The following is an 18,444-nucleotide window of genomic DNA, read 5'->3' as shown; positions in this document are numbered from 1 at the left end:
ACATACTTCAGAAATGTATGAAACTAGCACCCACCAAACAAAAAATAAGAGAAGAGAAACAAGACAAGCACTGTCTATAAATCCGGTAGGAGAAAAGAGATGCCTACACGGTTCCAGTATTTTACAAATCCAAAAGTACCAGTTTTCAGGTTCCTTTCTTTGCAAAAATCACTTATATACTTTCAAGTTACCCTGCACATTCAAAATGGGGACCCTATAAAGGTTAAGATCTGCATATGGTTTCGATTTTAATTGACCATCATATGCTCGAATCCAGTTCCTGGTTGCATAGGAGCCCGAGCAGCTTGAACATTGTAAATCAACTGTTGTAACCACTTTCTAGTAGTTGGATCTTCCTGAAGACCACAGCATTAAGAAAATTCACAATGCCCACCTATACGAATTTTATTAATTATAATGATTCAAGTTGCTACTTACACGAAGGCAGCTATTAAATGAAGCGTCTCTAAGCAAATCAGGTAGGCAGCTTCGCAGTGCTTCACAAGCTCTACATATAACGAGGTGATCAATTAAACCAATAAAGCAAACAAATATGAATGGAGAAAGATGAGAACATTCTCAAATCAATATTCCTGATTTGTTGACCACCTCAGATTTTCGGACAACCGAAGATAGCATCTGATTATGTGCTTTAACAGTCGAGCAGAAGGTTGTTCAGCTTGCACAGTAACCATGTTTCCAAGTACTCTACCTACAGCATAAAACCGCTCGGCTGTCGTGCATATGTACTCTAAGCCAATATCATCAAGTAAAATCTTCTGCACAATGAATGTTGCTACCTGCCAATGGTAATCCATGCTCGGATAAACTCAACTGACCATCAATAAGATGCTTAAACCCACAAGCAAAATGTAACTGCTAGATGGGGAATCATATTCATTTGTTTTTAGAGGTAGGAAGCAAATAAAAGAAATCCCGGTTTCAATGTTACTGCTGGGTACATCCCATGAATAGCAATGGCTAACAGCACCTATTGATGAAAAGGATGTAGAATTGAAGAAAACATACATCAAAGATTCAAAGCAAATACCGTTCGCAACTTCTTACGCATCAGTTGCCATATGCAATGGATGACCGTAAAACCAAAAATAATATGCATACAGAACCATTTTTTGGAAAATTATCTCTTCAATGATTCATGGCACAAGGCTCCAACCAAATATTAAGAGACAACTAAAACGTTGTGTCGGAAGAGCTCAAACAATTCTTGGCACATCATCATAAAATTTTCCATACAATGGCGGGAGGTGGTGGCAGGGCAATTAGTGACCGCCTTGGCCGCCTGCTCACCCATCAGATAGGCTCACACCACCTATAGAGACCGTCTGCCTTTGACAAAGGTGGGGTGGTCGAGGAACGCCTACTGCCTAGGAGGATGCCTCAACCGCCATTTAGAACACTGATGTTTTCCAAGGTCAGGAATTTAACTTCGTATCAGCATTTAATGTCTCGAGTACAGTGTAAAAGCAACGTTTACGTCAGTAGAGTTTTCTAGCTAACAAATAGCTATATTAACGAAACTTATAAAGCATAATAGCATTAAGGAGAGTTTCATAGAGAATGAATAGATGAAACTCAACTGTTTTTGACAATTCACTGCCCATCTCCATTGTGCGCAGGCACAGGGGAATGATCTCAGTAGAGAGAAGGAAACTGATAACTTCAGTGTCATCAACCTTGAAAAACACGAGCCACAATTTATTGTTAGAAGCAATAATAACGAAAAAGGAAAATTTCATATACCAGGAACAAATGTCACAAACTTGCTCATGAATAAACCACACATGTATGACCTATAGATGACAAAACATGAAATTAAATCATTAAATGCATCCAATTATTATCATGAGTTATTGATGGCCAAGAATGATGAATACGGAAATAAAAAATCAAAAGTTAGAACCAAAGATATAGAAAAAAGTTAGTCTCTGTGGGCAGCTTTTGCAACTTATCATTGACTTGTTACTGAATTATCTTCTCACAGATCCAAAAGGTAGATAAGTTGGCAATGGAATAAAATAACTAACAGCAACTAAAACTGGGTACAAAATGTACTGTGTTTAACACCAGAAATGAATGCACACAAGTAGGTCACAGGGGAATGGGTGCAAAAGAGGGATTCACTTTATTAAGCATGAAATTTGAAGATTAACTACGTAATTAAAAACTACCTTCACCAAAGCACCGATGACGCCGAGACTAGTTAGCCTCAAGTACTCAAAGGGCCTTGATTTGCTGGTTGTGTTGAGAAAAGGGTACAAGTAAAGAGGAATATGAGCTGCAACATTAAAACATGAGATGACAAACAATCACCAACATTTTTGAGGTTGCCAGACAACAACTGTGGCTCCATCCTTGTTCCCCATAAAGGAAAAGTTACTGTTCTAGATACCAACAAACACCAAAGAAAATTTAAATAGAATAAATTCAATTCCATACACAATTTGAGTAGCAGTCGTGACAGAACAAAAACCAAGCCATGTAACAGGTAAAAAAGAACAAGACAATATACGAAGGAAAGAAACCTACCACGGAAAGATTCTGCAGATACAAATAAAAAATTTTATACAACCAACAAAATTTACCATTAAGGAACAGCATTCTGGTGTCCGGATGCGAGGCCACACACTGCAAAAAATGGAAACCAATACCACCATTTCAGGGTTGGAAGAGATTTTAGAATAATCTTAAAAGCCTAAATACAGTTGCCGCATCTACTGCAGAAGTAACGAAAGTAATTCAAATGACATTAAAGGTGCACAAATATAAAATAGGTAGTTTCCTCTTGTTGTATCCACCGCATGGGGATGTGGTTAAAAATTGAAAAGCTGCATCATAAGAGAGAAAAATCCAAAGCCAAAAAGAATGAAGAAATAAGACTAAAAGATGCAAAAATTAGAAACATATACAAGCTTCCTGCCTGAACAATGAACAGAGAATGATTAGGATGATGCTCCACCAATGGACTTTTTTGTTTATAAGGAACTAGACAAACATTTGTTCACATTCCGGCTATGTGAAGAGAATTATGATCTTAACCATTCTAACCCCTAAAATAGTCCTATTTGGAGCCATACATATGCCGGTGACCAAAAACTTGAGTGACCTAAACATGAAACAGGAACAGAATAAAGCATATACATAAATCAAAGCTAATTGCATTGGCACAACATAGCTTGCATCTAGGCCATAAGAAAACAGTAAAATAAAATCAAACGAGTATCCCTTGAAAAGAGAATATAAGAAAATTGCCTGAAATTTTGAAAACGAAAAAAATATTAGACCTGAAGGAGAGCGAGTGCATTGCAAACTCTGTTTGATTGTGCCGGAGTTAAGTTTGGTGGTGATAAAACAGGATAAATGGAGACAATCTCCTGCGCGTCAAACAAAAGCTTTTTTCATATCAATTAAGCATAGACGCAACATCAGAATCCTCAAACAAAAGGCATACGGTTGCAAACCTGTAAAAGAGCAGCAATTGTACCGAAGGAATTCCACAACAACGGAGCCAAATCTTGGAACAGTTCCCTCTTCTAATGGAAAAATAATAAACAGTGTATAAGGCATCCATAAAGTAGTGGGCAGCTAAAAGCAGGCAAGATTACCACAATTCCGTGTTAGGACTCTAAAAAATCTGCGTCCGGATGGAGATTATACCCATCTGGAACAAAAATGAGATACTCAACTATATATATCTCTAATAGTGCCTGATTGTATGCAAATGCAGAAGAAATTTTCTCGCCGTTTTCTATTTCAGAGAAAACCGAAAAATTCCTAACATCTGCAAATGGCACCGATTTTTCAATCAATGCATCTAGATTAAAACAGCACCACGTAATTATCGAAACGTGATGATGAATAATAAAGCGTACTACACAAATTCAACATTCAACAAATTGCGTGAGAACATAAATAAATTGTACAGACAAATATAAACCTTGGAGAGTTCGTGGAGTGCGTTTTCCCGAAGATCGGGATTGCAAAGATCGAGAACCAGCTGTTCAGCCGATTGCATCCTCCGGTCCTTGTTGGCCGCGGAAGAGCTGCTGCCGGCTTCGAAGGGGGTGGCCTTCAGGTTTAACGACGGTGCGAGGCTCACCATTCTTCTCTCTGAATAATTTCTGTTTCAGGACTCGGATTTGCAAAAAGGGTAAAAGCAGAGGTAAGCGAAGGAAACACGTGCCTCCCATGCGCGGTTCCGCCGACACTTGTTTCAGTCGTGCAAAAAGCAAAGGGCTATTGAAACGAATAAGCCCAATAGGCCCAACAATTCTACCCGTGAGTTCTTTTTTTTTTTTTTTTTTTTTGGGGTTAAATGTCTTCTATTTTTATTTTTTAATTTAATTTAATAGGAAAAACTGCATTTTTATTTGTTACAAAAGCTATATAGTTCCACAATTTCCGAAGCCCATTATTTTGTCCACAAACTCGTCCGGTAGGGGCAGATTGATCACTTTGTTCCCGGATTGTGCAGTGTGTTCCCCCTTTGGAAGTGTAATGCCAAATAAGTTTGCTATTCACAACCTTTTAATTTACGTCATATTATTCATTTACTCCATAAAAATTCTTTGTTTTTTTCGTCCTGTAAATGTGGGGAGGCCCAAGTAAGCCTCATACGACATTCGACAGATTCAAAACCAATCCCTTCTCAGTTGACGAGCCTTTTGCAGGAGATTATCCGAAGACTCTGTCATAGTGCACCATGAGTACAGTCGTTAATATGGGTTGGGCCCAACCCACACACCAAATTAAGTGGGTTGAATATGGGCCTCCATGGATAGCCCATGCGGTTTGCGGGCAAAGACAGACCAACCAACGGCGGGCCGAATTGGTCCATGGGTTGGGAATTTTTTTAAAAAAAAACTATATANATGATTAAATTCAATTAATTTATGAAATGATTAAATTCAATTGATTATATATATATATATATTTTATGGATGGTCCTTGAGCTGAACGCCTAACCTACAATCCATTTTAGGTTGAGTTCGTTGGAGGAACTCTCAGTCCATCAGGCGAGCGCTAACAAGAAGCTACTTTACATCATTGTCACGGGAATGCAAACTTTTTTTTAATAAGGTGAAAAGATAGTACAAGTAGACGTTTCCACGATAATTCACACAAACAGACTTTACAGTTTGGTCAATACATTCTACAATCATCTACCGCAGTAATCGCATTAGAAATACAACGAAAGACTTAAATCTTGATCTTCTTGATGATAGCTCCCATGTCCGGCTTTTTACTCTTGAATATTGTCATAATCTTTGCATTCCAAATATGATAAATCGTACATATTAGTGTCATAACTCTTATCCTGTTGAGTATTGAATTACCTCGGGAGACTCTTCGGAAAGCTTTTAGTATAGTGTTCGCCGATCTCATACACTTCCTAATGCCCAACCATTCATAGACACCATCCCAAATACTCTTCGACATGCGGCACCTGAAATAAATATGAGCACAAACTTCTGTAGCAGCAGAGCATAGCACACAAGAATAATCTTGAATCAAATTGCAATATTGCAGTTCAATTATCATTAATAAATTCAATTAGATATATTTAAAACTGTATTTCTGGACTCTGGTGATAAATATTTATTTATTACATTTTTATCAATACAATAAATAAAATTAGTTTTATATGCGCTTTGATAATTACTTATTGTAATATAATTTTTACATATATATAATTGTTTTTAAAAAACTAATTAATAAAATAACTTATTTAATCTTGAAAATAAAAATATGTACCAAACTGAATTTATTAATGATAATTGGAATTAAAAGCAATTTAGGTTAAAAGTAAATTTGACTTTTTAATTTAATCATGTACCTATTTGTTGATTTAGAAATAATTTATATACCAATTAAGTTATTTACAATAATTCATGTATCAATTTGCTAATTTATCACTAATTGTTAAGTAATTCATAGACCAAAATGAATTTTAGCCTTTGCTAAAGTATATTAATTCTTAATGACTTTTGTATTCTATCCCAGATTTTAATAAATAACTGCCTCTTTTGGCACTATGACAATGATAATTAATAAAATTCAATCAAAATTTAATTATTAAGTTATTTTATATTTTAGGTAATGATAAAAGAATGCATCATAGTGAATACTAGAAAACAGTAATTTAAAGGGTAAAAATAAAAATATAATTTATGAATAGACAATATGCCAATATCCTCATGGATCCCATTAATTCATTATATGTTTATTATCAGTTTATCTACATGGCAAGAAGGGCTTAAGAATCATAGCTTGAAGACAACGGACAGCACCCTCGTGCACATCAATTGCACGTACAACTAAAGTCATTTCTTGTTTGAATAATCCCGTGGTCCAAATATTATCGATCCAATTCTCACATTAGTGCTACCCATCTCAATCTGCAGGCAAAAACCAGTATTCAAGAAGCAACTCAGTCAATGATCTCAACTCTAGGCATTAAATGAGTAAACTATCAGAATACAGCTTCAGAAAACCAGCAAGTTGCAAATGAAATGGGATTACCATGATCCCAAGACTCTGAGTTCCATTAAAACCGAGCAGGAGGTGTGTTTGGTCCGGTCAATTATATTCACAGATGACGAAGGTTTAAGAATATGTATAAAGTTTGCCATTTTTATCATATATACGGTTAGATAGGTCTCACTATTCTTTGCAACTACATACGTGGCTCGGTAATTAAAACACGACTCCTTGATAATTGTATAATTTAAAATATTTGAGTGCTACTCTTGGTATCAATCATAGTAGGTAATTAAAACATGAAACTTCGGTAATTGTATAATTTAAAATATTCGAGTGCTACTCTTGGGATAATTATAGTTTTAGGCACAACGACAAAAGCATGGCACTATAGATATAGTAAGGCTCCTGATCAAAATGACTAGATTTCCAGGCCTACCGCTTGTTCAAAGTCACCAGACATGCCCATAGACAATTCACATTGAGATTCTGAAATTCCCAGTGCCTCACACACTTCAGCTCTGCAGTTCAATAAAGTCTGGCATGCAAAGAGCTATTCTTATGTCATGATTTTGAATAATCAAAAAGAAAAGTGGCACAAAGATATAATGAATAAAACTTTTCCAGCGTGACACGTTCGAGACTGATGTTAGTCATGAAACGGGTCAAAATTAATAAGCAAGGATACCAATAAAATGTAGGATAAAGAAAATAATTATTCTGGAGACCAGAAGCTTTAACAACTAAAATTAGATATAAAAGATTATATAAGTGTTGCATGTAGAAGACCCTAATGTTCATGTGGGAAAAGTTCATTCACGCAAATTGCTACTTATGCAAGTTCATAGAGAAATAATTCTAACATTCTGCCACTTGCTTGTTTTTATAAAAAAACAAGGAATACCACCTGGAAGTTCAAGGGGGTTGACGTGTAGTCAGGCATCCCTATAGTCATCAATCCTGAAAACTCGAGATTTGGGCAACCTAGCTTGACATGCTTCACAAGATCCACACAATTTGATGGATTTACACCAGATTTTGCTGCAAACTCAAAACAACAGCTCATTTTCTAATATGTCTCTAAAGACCAGCTAATTTCTTCCAGATACTATGTAAAGAAAGTCTCATTTCATTACTCACAAGTTTCTCCACTGGTGTTCACTTGAACCAAAACCTTCAAAGGCTGCCTTCTAATGCCCGAGACTGCACGATCAAGATTATTGGCAATCTAAAAAGCAAATAAAATCAACTCCTTCATTGTGTTGACTAAACCTTGAGGCTTTAGTGCAGAAAGTTTGTTATAAATTAGAGCCTGAATCTTTGCAGGCCAAATTCATTCAGTGTCATACACAGAAGATCAGAGACAGAGCATGAAGTAAATAAAGTCAGGCATCAAATAGAACAACTTCCAGTCTCAGCAGTATCATTCCCTCGACTAGACAAATTAGAATGAAGCTTCTGAAAAATAAAAAAAAAACAATCGCATTACCTATGGCAACACATGAGTTAAAGACACTTCTGTCCATATACTGGTCTATAAATTGACCAAAAGGACTATTATTTTTCAACAAACATGCAAACAATTCAGGCACTATCTCCTCGTATTCAACTGTTCTCCCCGTGACTTGTCCTAGATCACGATAGGGAATTTTGTTCAGGTTACTCTTGGTTTAATTTGCTTATAGGTGAAGCTTAAGTTTTGAAAAAGGTTCGACCAAATCTGTGGAGGAGGAAAAATCTTTCAAACCAAAATGCTGCGCCTGGAAGGTACATATTTAAAGTGTTCTTACCTTGTCATTATCAACACCTTCAACCATGGCAAGATTCGGAACTGCAGCTGCGCATGATAGAGACAAGAGCTAACAATAAATTATATTTCATATTCCAAAAGTAATTTCCAATTCCATACTAAAAGTGCAAAACTTTGGAGCAATATTGTTTTTCTCACTCAGCAGCGGCTTCACTTTATTACTCTGCAAATGCCCGATAAAATGCCACTCAATGTCGTCCGGAAGCTGCAGAAATATCCAAAAACAAAACAAAAAAGTGTACAATTAAACAGAACCCAAATATCCAATTGCAATTTCAGGAACTCTGGAAGACCTGAGGGGCTTTATCGATTAGTTCTTGGGCGTAATTTTCACCAAAACAGCGGTGCCCGGCGTCATAGATTTGTTGGATGAGGGAAACAGGCTTGGTCTTGCTGACAGCCACCACCCTTACATCATCGGCGCGACGGCCGCAGCTCTCCGCCGACCGACGAACCCGGTGGAGTACCGCCCGTAGCGCCGTCACAGCTGCACCCTCCACCGCAGGTGCTGCCATTCTCCGTACTATGTTTGTTCCAATGCTTTCTCTTCGTAATCGTAAATAAAACTACGGTTTGGCGCTCCGTGTGCTCTTCATCAGGTGGCTGAAGTCCGAAGAACTTGTGCCTCACAATAATACGAGGTTATAAATAAAAGCCGTAAAACTTGAAAAATACTTCTTCGCCGACAATAACAAAATTATATATATTAATTATTTTGTTTGAAATATATTTTTTATTATTAATTAATAAAACATATGAAATTTTATTTTTTAAAATACTATTATTGACAAATAAATTATGATAATAAACTAAAAATAATATAATTAATAATATATATGAATAACCTGAATAAGTTAAAAATACGATAGTAACAAAATTAATAATAATTGATTTTTATTAATGTTGTTAATTTAGTTAATACCATTATTTTTAATATTTTTAATGTAATTACTATTAATTTATTTCACATTATATATTATTATTCATACTATTAATATTACTATTCTTTGGTTTATTTCTTGCTAATAATTACAACTTATTTATTTTTAATCATGAACAACATTTCATTGAACATTTACCAAATCTTCAGTTACAGCTTTGCATATAAACATTCGTACATTTCATTTCTAGGGAAAAAAGTACGACATTTACCTTCATAAAAGGATATTGCTCGAGGAGTAAACTGAAACATTTATAACATTATTTTTAATTCACGATTTAATGTTATATCTGAAGTGACAAGATCACATTTTCAAAATGATAATAAACAATAATTCTTACTATTGAACAAAAAAATCGAATCTTTCCACATTTAACAATTTAAACACTCAATTTATCACGTTGATATAATTAATAGGAATAATGATTTATTTTTGTCTATCAAACTTGTTCGATTTCGAGTTTACTCCGTTAAATTTTCACAGTTTGATTTTAGTATATAAAATTTTAAATTTCGGTTATTTTGGTTTAATTGTTGACGTGATATCTAACAAGTCATTAATTTTCGATGTATCAGACCAAAATATCCCAAAATTAAAAATTAGTATACAGTAGACAAAAACCCAAAATTTTAAATCAACAGACCAAATAAAACTATTTTCCATAATCAATACATGCGAGAGAAAAAGGAACGCTTTTAAAAAAATTACTTTGATGCACACGATAAGATCCAACAGAATGTCACTGCCTCCAATAGCAGGTGATGCGGGCGGAACTATCTGTCTCCAGCACTAGCTGCAGTAGCAGCTACAACTGCTGCGGAAATCTGATCTTTTGAACCAATTTTTCTTTCTTTCGCTTTCACTAGACAAAATTTTATCCACGTATAAACTTCAAATATCAGGGCTACTCCGCCCAGTGCTCCAAGCAATCCAACATAAGACCATTTCCAGCCGTTGTCCTCCCCAAAAATCCTGATCCCATAAAATATATTCACAGACACCACCGCCAGCAAAGAGTATCCCAAGAAGTGGTGATACATGTTCCAGTAATTCCGGTATTCGTCTGTAACCTTCGGCTTTAATTTCAACGAGAACATCTACACATAGAAGGATTGATTGCTTGTGCATCAGTAATTTGTTAGATGAATTTAGAAATCAAATCGGTTAAATCAAATGTATTTACTTGCATAGTCGCAAAAGTGAATATGATTATGGCTATGTTCCGATGTGTTTGGAAAATATAGTATTTGGAGCTGTTCCCCAGCCAGAGTCCGATTCCCCAGCCGATTACGCCTAGGCTGTATCCCGTGATCTGGCAACCGACGTGTGCCACGAACCACAAGCTCCATCGTCTAGGAAAATTTCTGAAGTACCTCGCAGCTATCACACCAATGGGTATAAATGCTCCCCATCCCACAATGTTTATTATCCCATGAGCCTTCATTAATCAAAACGGTTAATTCAAACACGAATTCTGGGACTGGGACTAGAATCATGATGTGAAAAGAATGTGAAAACTTGCGCTTACAGTTCTCAACTGGCGGCGGCGATGAGCCGTGTAACCAATCACTTTGTTAGAAACCAAATCGATAACCTCAGCAGTGTCAAAATTCTGGATGGATGTAGGATGCATAAGCGGCCCACTTTCAGTTGCGTGCTCCCCGACTTGCCAGACAACATTAGCCCTCGAACTGTTGTATTCTTTAGGCAAGAAAATCGTGGCCAATATCACATAATATCCCATATGGACCTTATGAACGAAGCTAAAGTTGTGCACGTCGAGCCCTATATCTTCAGATGGCAGAAGCTGACAGCCATTTCTGGTGGCCTCCGTGATGTTGTACTTATGCCATTCCAACGTGCCATTCTGCCTCTTGATGCCAATCAACGCTCGAGTCCCGACCATGTGCGGCCCCTGCGGATTCAGCCCCCACGCCAGCCACCCTGTCTCGCCGTGTAGCCTCCCCCCAAATGCGATGTCTAACCGACGAGTCTCGTTGTCGAAATTCCACCCAAATTCGACCTTTAAGGTTTTTAAGTTGCAAAACTTTTTAGTGACATTAATTTCACTAACCTCTGTTAGGAACTCATCGGTACATATGTGTGCGGATGCGAAGAGAGGGAACACAAATGCCAAAACAAGAACACGAGCAAAAAAAGTGTGCGAAAACCACATGTTTTAAGGTTTGTGGTATGTGGGATGGGATATCTTGTCTTAAATGTGTGCCAGATATATACAATTACTTTGATGTGTGATTTAACTTTATTCTGTCAAAAGTGGTCGTCAAAGAGTTAAGCTCAAGTTGTTAATATGTTCTGTCTTCTTTCTTACTTACTCTTATTTAGTATGTCCTGTCGGCATCATCGAGAAAAAGTGAAGCCCTTCCTTCCTAGAAGAACCTCGACTTTGTATGATTGATATTGATATAATAATTTGTTCTATGTATTATATTTTCAATTATCAGATTCTTTGTTCAATTCATATAATATGCACATAAATACTAAATTTAAACCCTCTTGATATATATATATATATATATATATATTTACTAAATATTCATTATAGGTTGATAATAAATTACATATTCTCATTGGAATGTGAGTTCCAAGATTAATGTCACGTTCCAGGATTAATGTTTATTTGGTGAGAAAAATAAATATTATTTAAAGGAACAAGTGCACCATCAAGCAATGAATCGGATCTGCTTTTGAGTTTGAAATAGTACAATGCCTTCGAGTGAAGCACGTTGCAGCCCCCAAGAAACACATGTTGGACAAAAACCAGTATGGACGAAGAATAATTAATATTGTTAAATGAACCGAAAGGACATGAAAAATATTTGACCTGTGCTAAAAATTATCGAATTCAAACCAAAATATAAGATGTTCAAATTTTTTTCGTGTCAAATTATTTTATTCGATAGTTCATGAACTGCTCACCGAATTATTTAATGATTATATATTAAATATATATTTTGAGTTTTTTTCGAATATCTCACTGATATGTTCAAATGTTTCGAGCAAACTTGAAATCGAACCTTGATTCGATCCGGTTCGATTTTCGGAGAAGTTGGAGACACAGATTTCATATTGGCCATCAGGTGGCAGTAGGCTCTCTTAATGGGCCTTTCTAAGTCAAGTGGCCCGTGATTGGCCCAATAATTGTCAGACCACAAACCCCGGTTTTATCGTGGTTGTTGATAAACGACTCCATGTTTTCCCCCTTTTTTCTTCCTAGGGTTCATTAGTTATCTATAACAAATTAATAATCAATCAATACAGCACGATCGATTGGAAAATCTGCAAGCGGATATGGATTTACAGGTGGTCGGACGCCACGCTCTGCTGTTCGACGATGATGCCACTGCGGATTTCGTTAACTCCAATCGGGCCCTTGTCGAGTGGTACTCCCTCCAAATTGACAGATACGACGTCCGGCACCTCCTCTCCGCACCGCCTCCGCCTCGTCGCTGCAATCGAAATTCCGAACATATAGTCCCAGAGGACACGGCTCTTGAATCTCAGCTTGATCACGAGCGATATCTCGACCTTCCTTCTCATTCCGATCAACCTGGTATACAATTGTTTTCTTCTTGCTTTCTCCATGTTTCTTTTCTTAGTCTTTGATTGACTTTTCTTTGGATCACTGTTTATTATTTCGACTTATTATTATTTTTGTTTTTACTTTTTTGGGGGGATCACAATGAATATCAGTCAATACGTAAAAATGAACTGCAGGGGCCTGACCTGATGTAAATTTATATCTCTAATTACGGTTTCAGATATAAAGCTAGAGACTCCCTTCTGAATTGTTTTCGGAAAAATATATGAGTTTAGTTGCATAGTCTCTCCTAAAAAAATGACAAAAACGCTGGAGATTTGTTCTATGGAGATTCGTGTTACGGCTGTTGCCAAAAATATATCTGCTAAAGTGTCCTTAAACAGGATAGGACGAACAAGGGTGTAATAGCTATCTAGTTTGTGCTGGTACCATACTTCTTTGCTTTATGCTTCCAAATATGCAGGAAGGCTCTAACTGACTTTCTGCTTCCAGTTACAAGTAAGTCTTCTTATTGTCTTTCCTTGTGTTATTCATGTGTAGTTATATTGCTTCAATGTATACTTGTTTTGCTTAGCATTGGTTTAACATGATATTTAAATATCATTGTATTGGTTTGTCTTGTTTCCAGAGGTAGAGGAGTGTGAAAAGTCATCAAATGGCGGAGGCTATTATGCTGTTGGCTACTCTTATGGGGAGAATGATTATTCTGCTGGTTCAAAGAAAGCTGATACTGAGATGGATTTCTGTGGATTTATCCCCCCATTTGCCATTCCACCGATCCTTCTCCAATCCTTGGTAAGCACGCAGACTTGAATCACTAGATTTTGTGCCTTTTCAAATGAGATTAATATTTTGTTACTAGGTCAAAACTCAGATCATCCAGTATGGCCAACTGTAATTACATAAGACGCATTTGTTATCTAAGGTTCGCAGTGTCAAGTTTTCAGATGCTTGGAGCAAGGATGATCTACCTGTGATCTTAGGTTGCCGAACACAGGCACCTTGTTTCCTTTTCATGTCATGACAAAGGGCCTTGCAGGTGGGATTAGGAAAGTCGTAATTTTCTTTGAGGACTATCAGTTTACTACTTGACAGGACAGATATTCCCTAATATTATTCTTTCTGCTTTGGTTGTTTTGTGATTTTTCTACTTTAGTAATATCATTGAATTGACTTTTTGGTATGTGATTTCTCAATTTTGGCAGGTTTTTGGGTTTCAGATTTCATGTATTTGTCATTTATCATTATAATGGACTTTTCTCTTTTGTGCCTTTGCACTGTTGCCTCTTTTTTTCAGCCTCCAACAGAGAAGGTGCATCAGATAATAGCAAGAACTGCAATGTTTGCCAGCAAACATGGTGGCCAGTCAGAGATTATCCTGCGGGTGAAGCAGGGAGATAATCCAACATTTGGTTTCTTGATGCCTGACCATCATCTTCATTCTTACTTCAGATTTCTCGTTGAACACCCAGAGCTTTTGCATTCTGAACATAATGAAAAATCTCAAGGCGAGATGAAAGATGTTCATGGAGAACACCATAATACGAATGGTGTTGGGGGAGCTTTGTCCTTACTTGGTTCTGCATATGGGTCTGGGGAAGAAGAGGATAGTGACTGTAATGCAAATACTGAATATGAGCTTTCCCAGGATAATAGCAATTCTGTCAATAGTCTTGTTGCTCATGGTTTAAATAAGATGGAATCCAATGCAGACGTAGCAAAGGATGTGTTGTTATCTAGAAATATAACTCCTTCCATTAAAGAGAAGGTTTTCTCAGTGAAGAAAAATTCATCGATCTCTGCATCCAAATCTGGAAATTTAAAAGGCCCAAAGAAGAATGGCGAATCTGGTTCCTTTTCTGCTACAGCGGAGAAGACCGGGAGCTCTACTTTGGGAATTCTTTCTAAGATTGAACCAATAATTTTAGAGCCTCCACCTGAATTGAAGGGCCTGATTGATAGGATTGTTGAATTTATTACTAGAAATGGGAGACAATTTGAAGCAACTCTTATTGAGCAAGACATAAAGCACGGGAGATTCCCTTTTCTTCTTCCATCAAACCAGTACAATTCTTACTATTTAAAAGTGCTTCAAACTGGTCAAGAGGTATTTTCACTTGTGCATTCTTCTTTTCACGTGAACATCATGAAGTACGCTATTTTTCATGGGTCTGTTCCTTCTGGTTGTGTGCTCTGTGTGATCAAAACATCTTGTAATCCGCTTAAATTCATCTTTTTCGCTAGATGAGAAAGCTAATTGGTGCTGTATTATCGCACTCTTACGTAGAACTTTTGTCAGTGACATACCTAATCAACTTTTGAATGAACTTTTTGAAGCAAAGATCTGAAAATATTCAAAGGCATAACTTCTTTAAAATGATATTTTCGATAAAAAATTTCTCAAATTTGACTTGTTTGTGCGGTGGAGGCTGAATCACAGCTGTTGTCAAGTATCTAGAATGATTTAAGTTGTATGTGGTCAATAAGGTTTGGAGGGGCAAACTTAAGTGGAGCCTAAGGCTTATACGTTTATTTATTTGCATCATTTTCTGCTTGATTCTCTTTCTACCGATATTTTCTCGCTCTGAGGTGGAGCCTGAATGGCTCAATTCTTTGCAGTCTTGGTGTATAAGGTTTTATTATGTGGACATAGTGTTTCATAAGTTGTGGTTTACAAGGTTGGCTTATTTGAACATCATTTTGTGCTCAATCAATATTTTGGTATGTTCTTTTGTAAAGACAAATGGCAGGAGTTCTTCTGGTAAGGATGGCCTAGTAGGTCGTGGAGACAGAAAAGCCTTTGTACACAAGAAAAATGAATTCTCATCACTGGATTCTGATGTCGGTGACATTCCTCCAGAATCTGACATCAAAGAGAAGTTCAAAATGGTAATAGGCAAACCGAAGAAGGACGTGCAGGAGTCACGATCCAAAGGAACAGAGCAAGAATGTGGTGTCACTGTTGATGCTGCAGCTGCAGCTGCTATTCTTCAGGCTGCTATTAAAGGTCTCAATAAGTCAAATTTGAGGATTTCTAATGCTCCGCTGAATGCTCAGAGTGATATCAATCACAGTGAGGGTAATCGGTCTACAAGTCCAATCAGTCTTTATTCGTCCCAAACTGAAAATGCTGATCGGAATGGAAGTCATAAAGTTTCTACCCTTGCCCCCAATACAACTTTGAGTACCTGTCTTGAAGCTTCACGTGACCAAGAGGCACAGTTGACTGAGGAGCAGAAGGTGAAAGCTGATAGGCTGAAGAGGGCTAAAATGTTTGTGGCCATGTTGAAAACTGGAGCTGTTCCATTGAAAAATCAAGCATCACGCGAATCATCAGCAGATCCTCTGGAGTTCGGAGCCTCTAAGTCTGCCAATGAGATCAACCTTACTGGCAAAGACGGAGGAGGTATCTCTGCTCCAACAGATGCTGAAAGGACTGCCACAGTTGAAAATCTTGAGAGAATATATTTTGGCGAGGAGCATAGGGAGAGACTGGCAAGAAGAAGGTATAGAGCCAGATCTGGAGGATGTGACAATACCGATGAAGAAGATGGTGATGATGGAGAAAAAAAGAGGCATAACAAGGGTTGCTCAAGATCAAAGTATAATTCAAGATCTAGAAGACATGATGAGGATGGAAATGCTGAGGAAATTGATGGGAAGCACTCCAGGAGAAGGTGTCGGTCTCATTCCTCCTATGATGAAAACAATGATGGAGCAAGAAATGAAGAGGACAGGGACCATGAGTGCTCTAAACCAAAGCATCACTCTCGCCATTCACAGAATGAGGATGATGGGCATGTAGTCACATATAAAAAGGTAAAGGATCATAAACAGTGTAGGAAGAAGCATCACTCTCATCATTCCTCCAGAAAGCGACGATGTTCATCCAAAAAACGCTCAGATGAAGAAAATGAAAGTGATAGTGGTGGAAGAGACCACCAACACTCTCAGAAAAAGCACCGTTCTCAGCACTCTTCAGGTCATGGTAGGGATAAGCATAGGCATCGAAATGGACATTCTTCTGGAGACAAAAAATCTCGGCACTACCTCGAGCATGATAGTTCTTCAGATGATGAGGATCATAATCATACTAGTTTGGATAAAAACGAAAAAGAAATAAATGATGAAAGAGATGAGTTGGAAGAGGGTGAGGTCTGCTTTAAAGTATCAGAGGGATCTAGTGGAATTGCAAGTGGTCATGTCAGTCGAGAAACTTCTGTCGGTGCACTAATTTCGCATGAAAGGGCCACTTCTCAACCCCCTGGAACCACTTCTGAGGTTCCAGATGATTTAAGGGCCAAAATTCGCGCAATGTTGATGGCAACTAGGTTGTGATAGTAAAACTTTAAGTCCTTGAGATTTACCGAAATATATGAAGATCAGTGCAAAACATGGCAAAATTGGATGGTGGAAGAATAGATGAAAAAATCTGATGCGAGTTCTCTGCTAACTTGTGAGGTGATATAACTATGCCATCAAATCAAGGAACTTAATATCACTTCTGCACACGTTCGGGGTTCTTACTAAGTTGTAGATCTAGAATTGCTTATTTACACAGGATTTTATGCTCCTGCAAGCCCTCTTCTGTTGCTCGTGATCCTTTTGCTCTCAGGCTTGTGTCACTTGACTTGCATGTATTTGTTTACTTACCTTTTGAATTAAAGGATGTTTGGTTTGTAAGTTCTGTGACAACTCTGCAGTTTTTTTGTTCCAATGATGAGTAATGCATGCGCTTGTTATTTTCATTGGATGTTTGTTTATCACTACAACGCTTTTTGTTTGGTTCTACGTTTCTTCCATCCCGAATTTTGTGAAATGTCGTCAAGCTGTACCTTAAGCTTCTATTCTCCGTCTGATATGTTAACTGGATATTTAAAAGGAATTAAATCAACATCTTTGCTGTCGATTATGCGAAGTATTTGTTTCTTCTCAATTGCACTCACTGAAGAAAGGACCGTTGAACTATTTTTACCGGGACGTTTCAAACAAATGGTTGTTTCATGAGGCATCGTATCAAGAAGGTTGCCTCAGCAAGAGGGATTTATTTATTTTAAGTTTTTTGAAATTTTAAGAAGGTGGTGGTGATCAGAAACCTGCCCAGAACTTGTGGCTTTCTTTAGTAGTTGAAGTTGTCTAACTGAAACCTGACCAGAAATTAGTTAATTCAGCTCCTTAATTTGGTAAAGAAAGAGAGGAGGCCCGCTTCAAAAGGCAAGAATAAGAAAAGCATGTGGCTGCCCATTTCTTGAAAATAATACACAAGAGTCATGTATTAGTTATGCTCTGATTCAAAAACCAAAAGAAAACAAAGCGGAAAAGAATCCACCCGATCCTGCTTTAATACAAAGATTGTGGTTTCTTAGATCCCACATTAACATGGTTCTCGTCTATCTAATCTACATTCCATTTCAATATTCTTTTAAGTAACTTAAAAGTTTTTTTTGAATAAAATATTCAACTAAGAAATATATCAAGTCACACCATTATATTATAATAATGATAGAATTAGATTTAGAAATTTAACAAAATACGACGTATCATACTTAAGAGTAGAGATGAAATTTTAAAATCGAAACGGGTTTGCTTGAGGATTACACATTCAAAACCTGTGAGTATGTATGAGCCCC

General features: G+C 37.1%; 4 protein-coding genes across 9 annotated transcripts; 1 reads left to right on the top strand and 3 right to left on the bottom strand.

Annotated features, from left to right (window-relative positions):
- Nucleotides 1–57: 57 nt before the first annotated feature.
- LOC140988201 (uncharacterized) lies at nt 58–4,234 on the bottom strand. Of its 2 annotated transcripts, none has more exons than XM_073457181.1 (9): nt 3,959–4,234; nt 3,483–3,551; nt 3,306–3,395; nt 2,607–2,649; nt 2,193–2,299; nt 1,602–1,697; nt 610–800; nt 439–508; nt 58–356 (listed from the first exon to the last, which is right to left on the bottom strand). In XM_073457181.1, the coding sequence occupies exons 1-9, from the start codon at nt 4,121–4,123 to the stop codon at nt 249–251; spliced, it is 939 nt and encodes a 312-aa protein (XP_073313282.1). In that variant the 5' UTR covers nt 4,124–4,234; the 3' UTR covers nt 58–248. The 2 variants fall into 2 exon arrangements, with proteins under 2 accessions (XP_073313282.1, XP_073313281.1); XM_073457180.1 differs by having other exon boundaries at nt 3,483–3,554; nt 3,959–4,231.
- A 1,937-nt stretch (nt 4,235–6,171) lies between these two features.
- On the bottom strand, nt 6,172–8,954 carry LOC140988150 (uncharacterized). The gene is made up of 7 exons (XM_073457105.1): nt 8,605–8,954; nt 8,450–8,516; nt 8,292–8,338; nt 7,642–7,729; nt 7,409–7,542; nt 6,941–7,039; nt 6,172–6,419 (listed from the first exon to the last, which is right to left on the bottom strand). Exons 1-7 carry the CDS (start codon nt 8,824–8,826, stop codon nt 6,345–6,347), a joined length of 732 nt encoding a protein of 243 aa, XP_073313206.1. The 5' UTR covers nt 8,827–8,954; the 3' UTR covers nt 6,172–6,344.
- A 910-nt stretch (nt 8,955–9,864) lies between these two features.
- LOC140988149 (cytochrome b561 and DOMON domain-containing protein At3g25290-like) lies at nt 9,865–11,476 on the bottom strand. Its single transcript, XM_073457104.1, has 3 exons — nt 10,781–11,476; nt 10,436–10,690; nt 9,865–10,349 (listed from the first exon to the last, which is right to left on the bottom strand). Exons 1-3 carry the CDS (start codon nt 11,426–11,428, stop codon nt 10,026–10,028), a joined length of 1,227 nt encoding a protein of 408 aa, XP_073313205.1. The 5' UTR covers nt 11,429–11,476; the 3' UTR covers nt 9,865–10,025.
- A 971-nt stretch (nt 11,477–12,447) lies between these two features.
- Nucleotides 12,448–17,562, top strand: LOC140988021 (uncharacterized). Of its 5 annotated transcripts, XM_073456863.1 has the most exons (5): nt 12,721–12,826; nt 13,278–13,312; nt 13,443–13,609; nt 14,112–14,921; nt 15,554–17,562. In XM_073456863.1, the coding sequence occupies exons 3-5, from the start codon at nt 13,550–13,552 to the stop codon at nt 17,150–17,152; spliced, it is 2,469 nt and encodes an 822-aa protein (XP_073312964.1). In that variant the 5' UTR covers nt 12,721–12,826; nt 13,278–13,312; nt 13,443–13,549; the 3' UTR covers nt 17,153–17,562. The 5 variants fall into 5 exon arrangements, with proteins under 5 accessions (XP_073312961.1, XP_073312964.1, XP_073312963.1 ...); XM_073456860.1 differs by lacking the exon at nt 13,278–13,312 and having other exon boundaries at nt 12,448–12,826; XM_073456862.1 differs by lacking the exon at nt 12,721–12,826 and having other exon boundaries at nt 12,881–13,312.
- Nucleotides 17,563–18,444: the final 882 nt, after the last annotated feature.

This window comes from Primulina huaijiensis, chromosome 11 (assembly GCF_012295235.1).
Source record: "Primulina huaijiensis isolate GDHJ02 chromosome 11, ASM1229523v2, whole genome shotgun sequence".
NCBI classification, from domain to species: Eukaryota; Viridiplantae; Streptophyta; class Magnoliopsida; order Lamiales; family Gesneriaceae; genus Primulina; species Primulina huaijiensis.
The sequence above is the reverse complement of the archived record's forward strand: the minus strand, read 5'-3'. Positions and strand labels throughout refer to the sequence as shown.

Coding starts and splice junctions, on each gene's coding strand:
- LOC140988149 (XM_073457104.1), bottom strand. CDS start 11,428: ATGTGGTTTTCGCACACTTTTTTTGCTCGTGTTCTTGTTTTGGCATTT. Junction 10,691..10,780: donor GCCGCCGCCAGTTGAGAACT/GTAAGCGCAAGT, acceptor TGATTAATGAAG/GCTCATGGGATAATAAACAT. Junction 10,350..10,435: donor TCACTTTTGCGACTATGCAA/GTAAATACATTT, acceptor TTCTATGTGTAG/ATGTTCTCGTTGAAATTAAA.
- LOC140988201 (XM_073457180.1), bottom strand. CDS start 4,123: ATGGTGAGCCTCGCACCGTCGTTAAACCTGAAGGCCACCCCCTTCGAA. Junction 3,396..3,482: donor CAATTGCTGCTCTTTTACAG/GTTTGCAACCGT, acceptor TTTGACGCGCAG/GAGATTGTCTCCATTTATCC. Junction 2,650..3,305: donor ATGCACTCGCTCTCCTTCAG/GTCTAATATTTT, acceptor CATTTTTTGCAG/TGTGTGGCCTCGCATCCGGA.
- LOC140988021 (XM_073456860.1), top strand. CDS start 12,565: ATGGATTTACAGGTGGTCGGACGCCACGCTCTGCTGTTCGACGATGAT. Junction 12,827..13,442: donor TTCTCATTCCGATCAACCTG/GTATACAATTGT, acceptor TCTTGTTTCCAG/AGGTAGAGGAGTGTGAAAAG. Junction 13,610..14,111: donor CGATCCTTCTCCAATCCTTG/GTAAGCACGCAG, acceptor TCTTTTTTTCAG/CCTCCAACAGAGAAGGTGCA.
- LOC140988150 (XM_073457105.1), bottom strand. CDS start 8,826: ATGGCAGCACCTGCGGTGGAGGGTGCAGCTGTGACGGCGCTACGGGCG. Junction 8,517..8,604: donor TAATCGATAAAGCCCCTCAG/GTCTTCCAGAGT, acceptor ATATTTCTGCAG/CTTCCGGACGACATTGAGTG. Junction 6,420..6,940: donor CTGGTGACTTTGAACAAGCG/GTAGGCCTGGAA, acceptor TTTTGCCTGCAG/ATTGAGATGGGTAGCACTAA.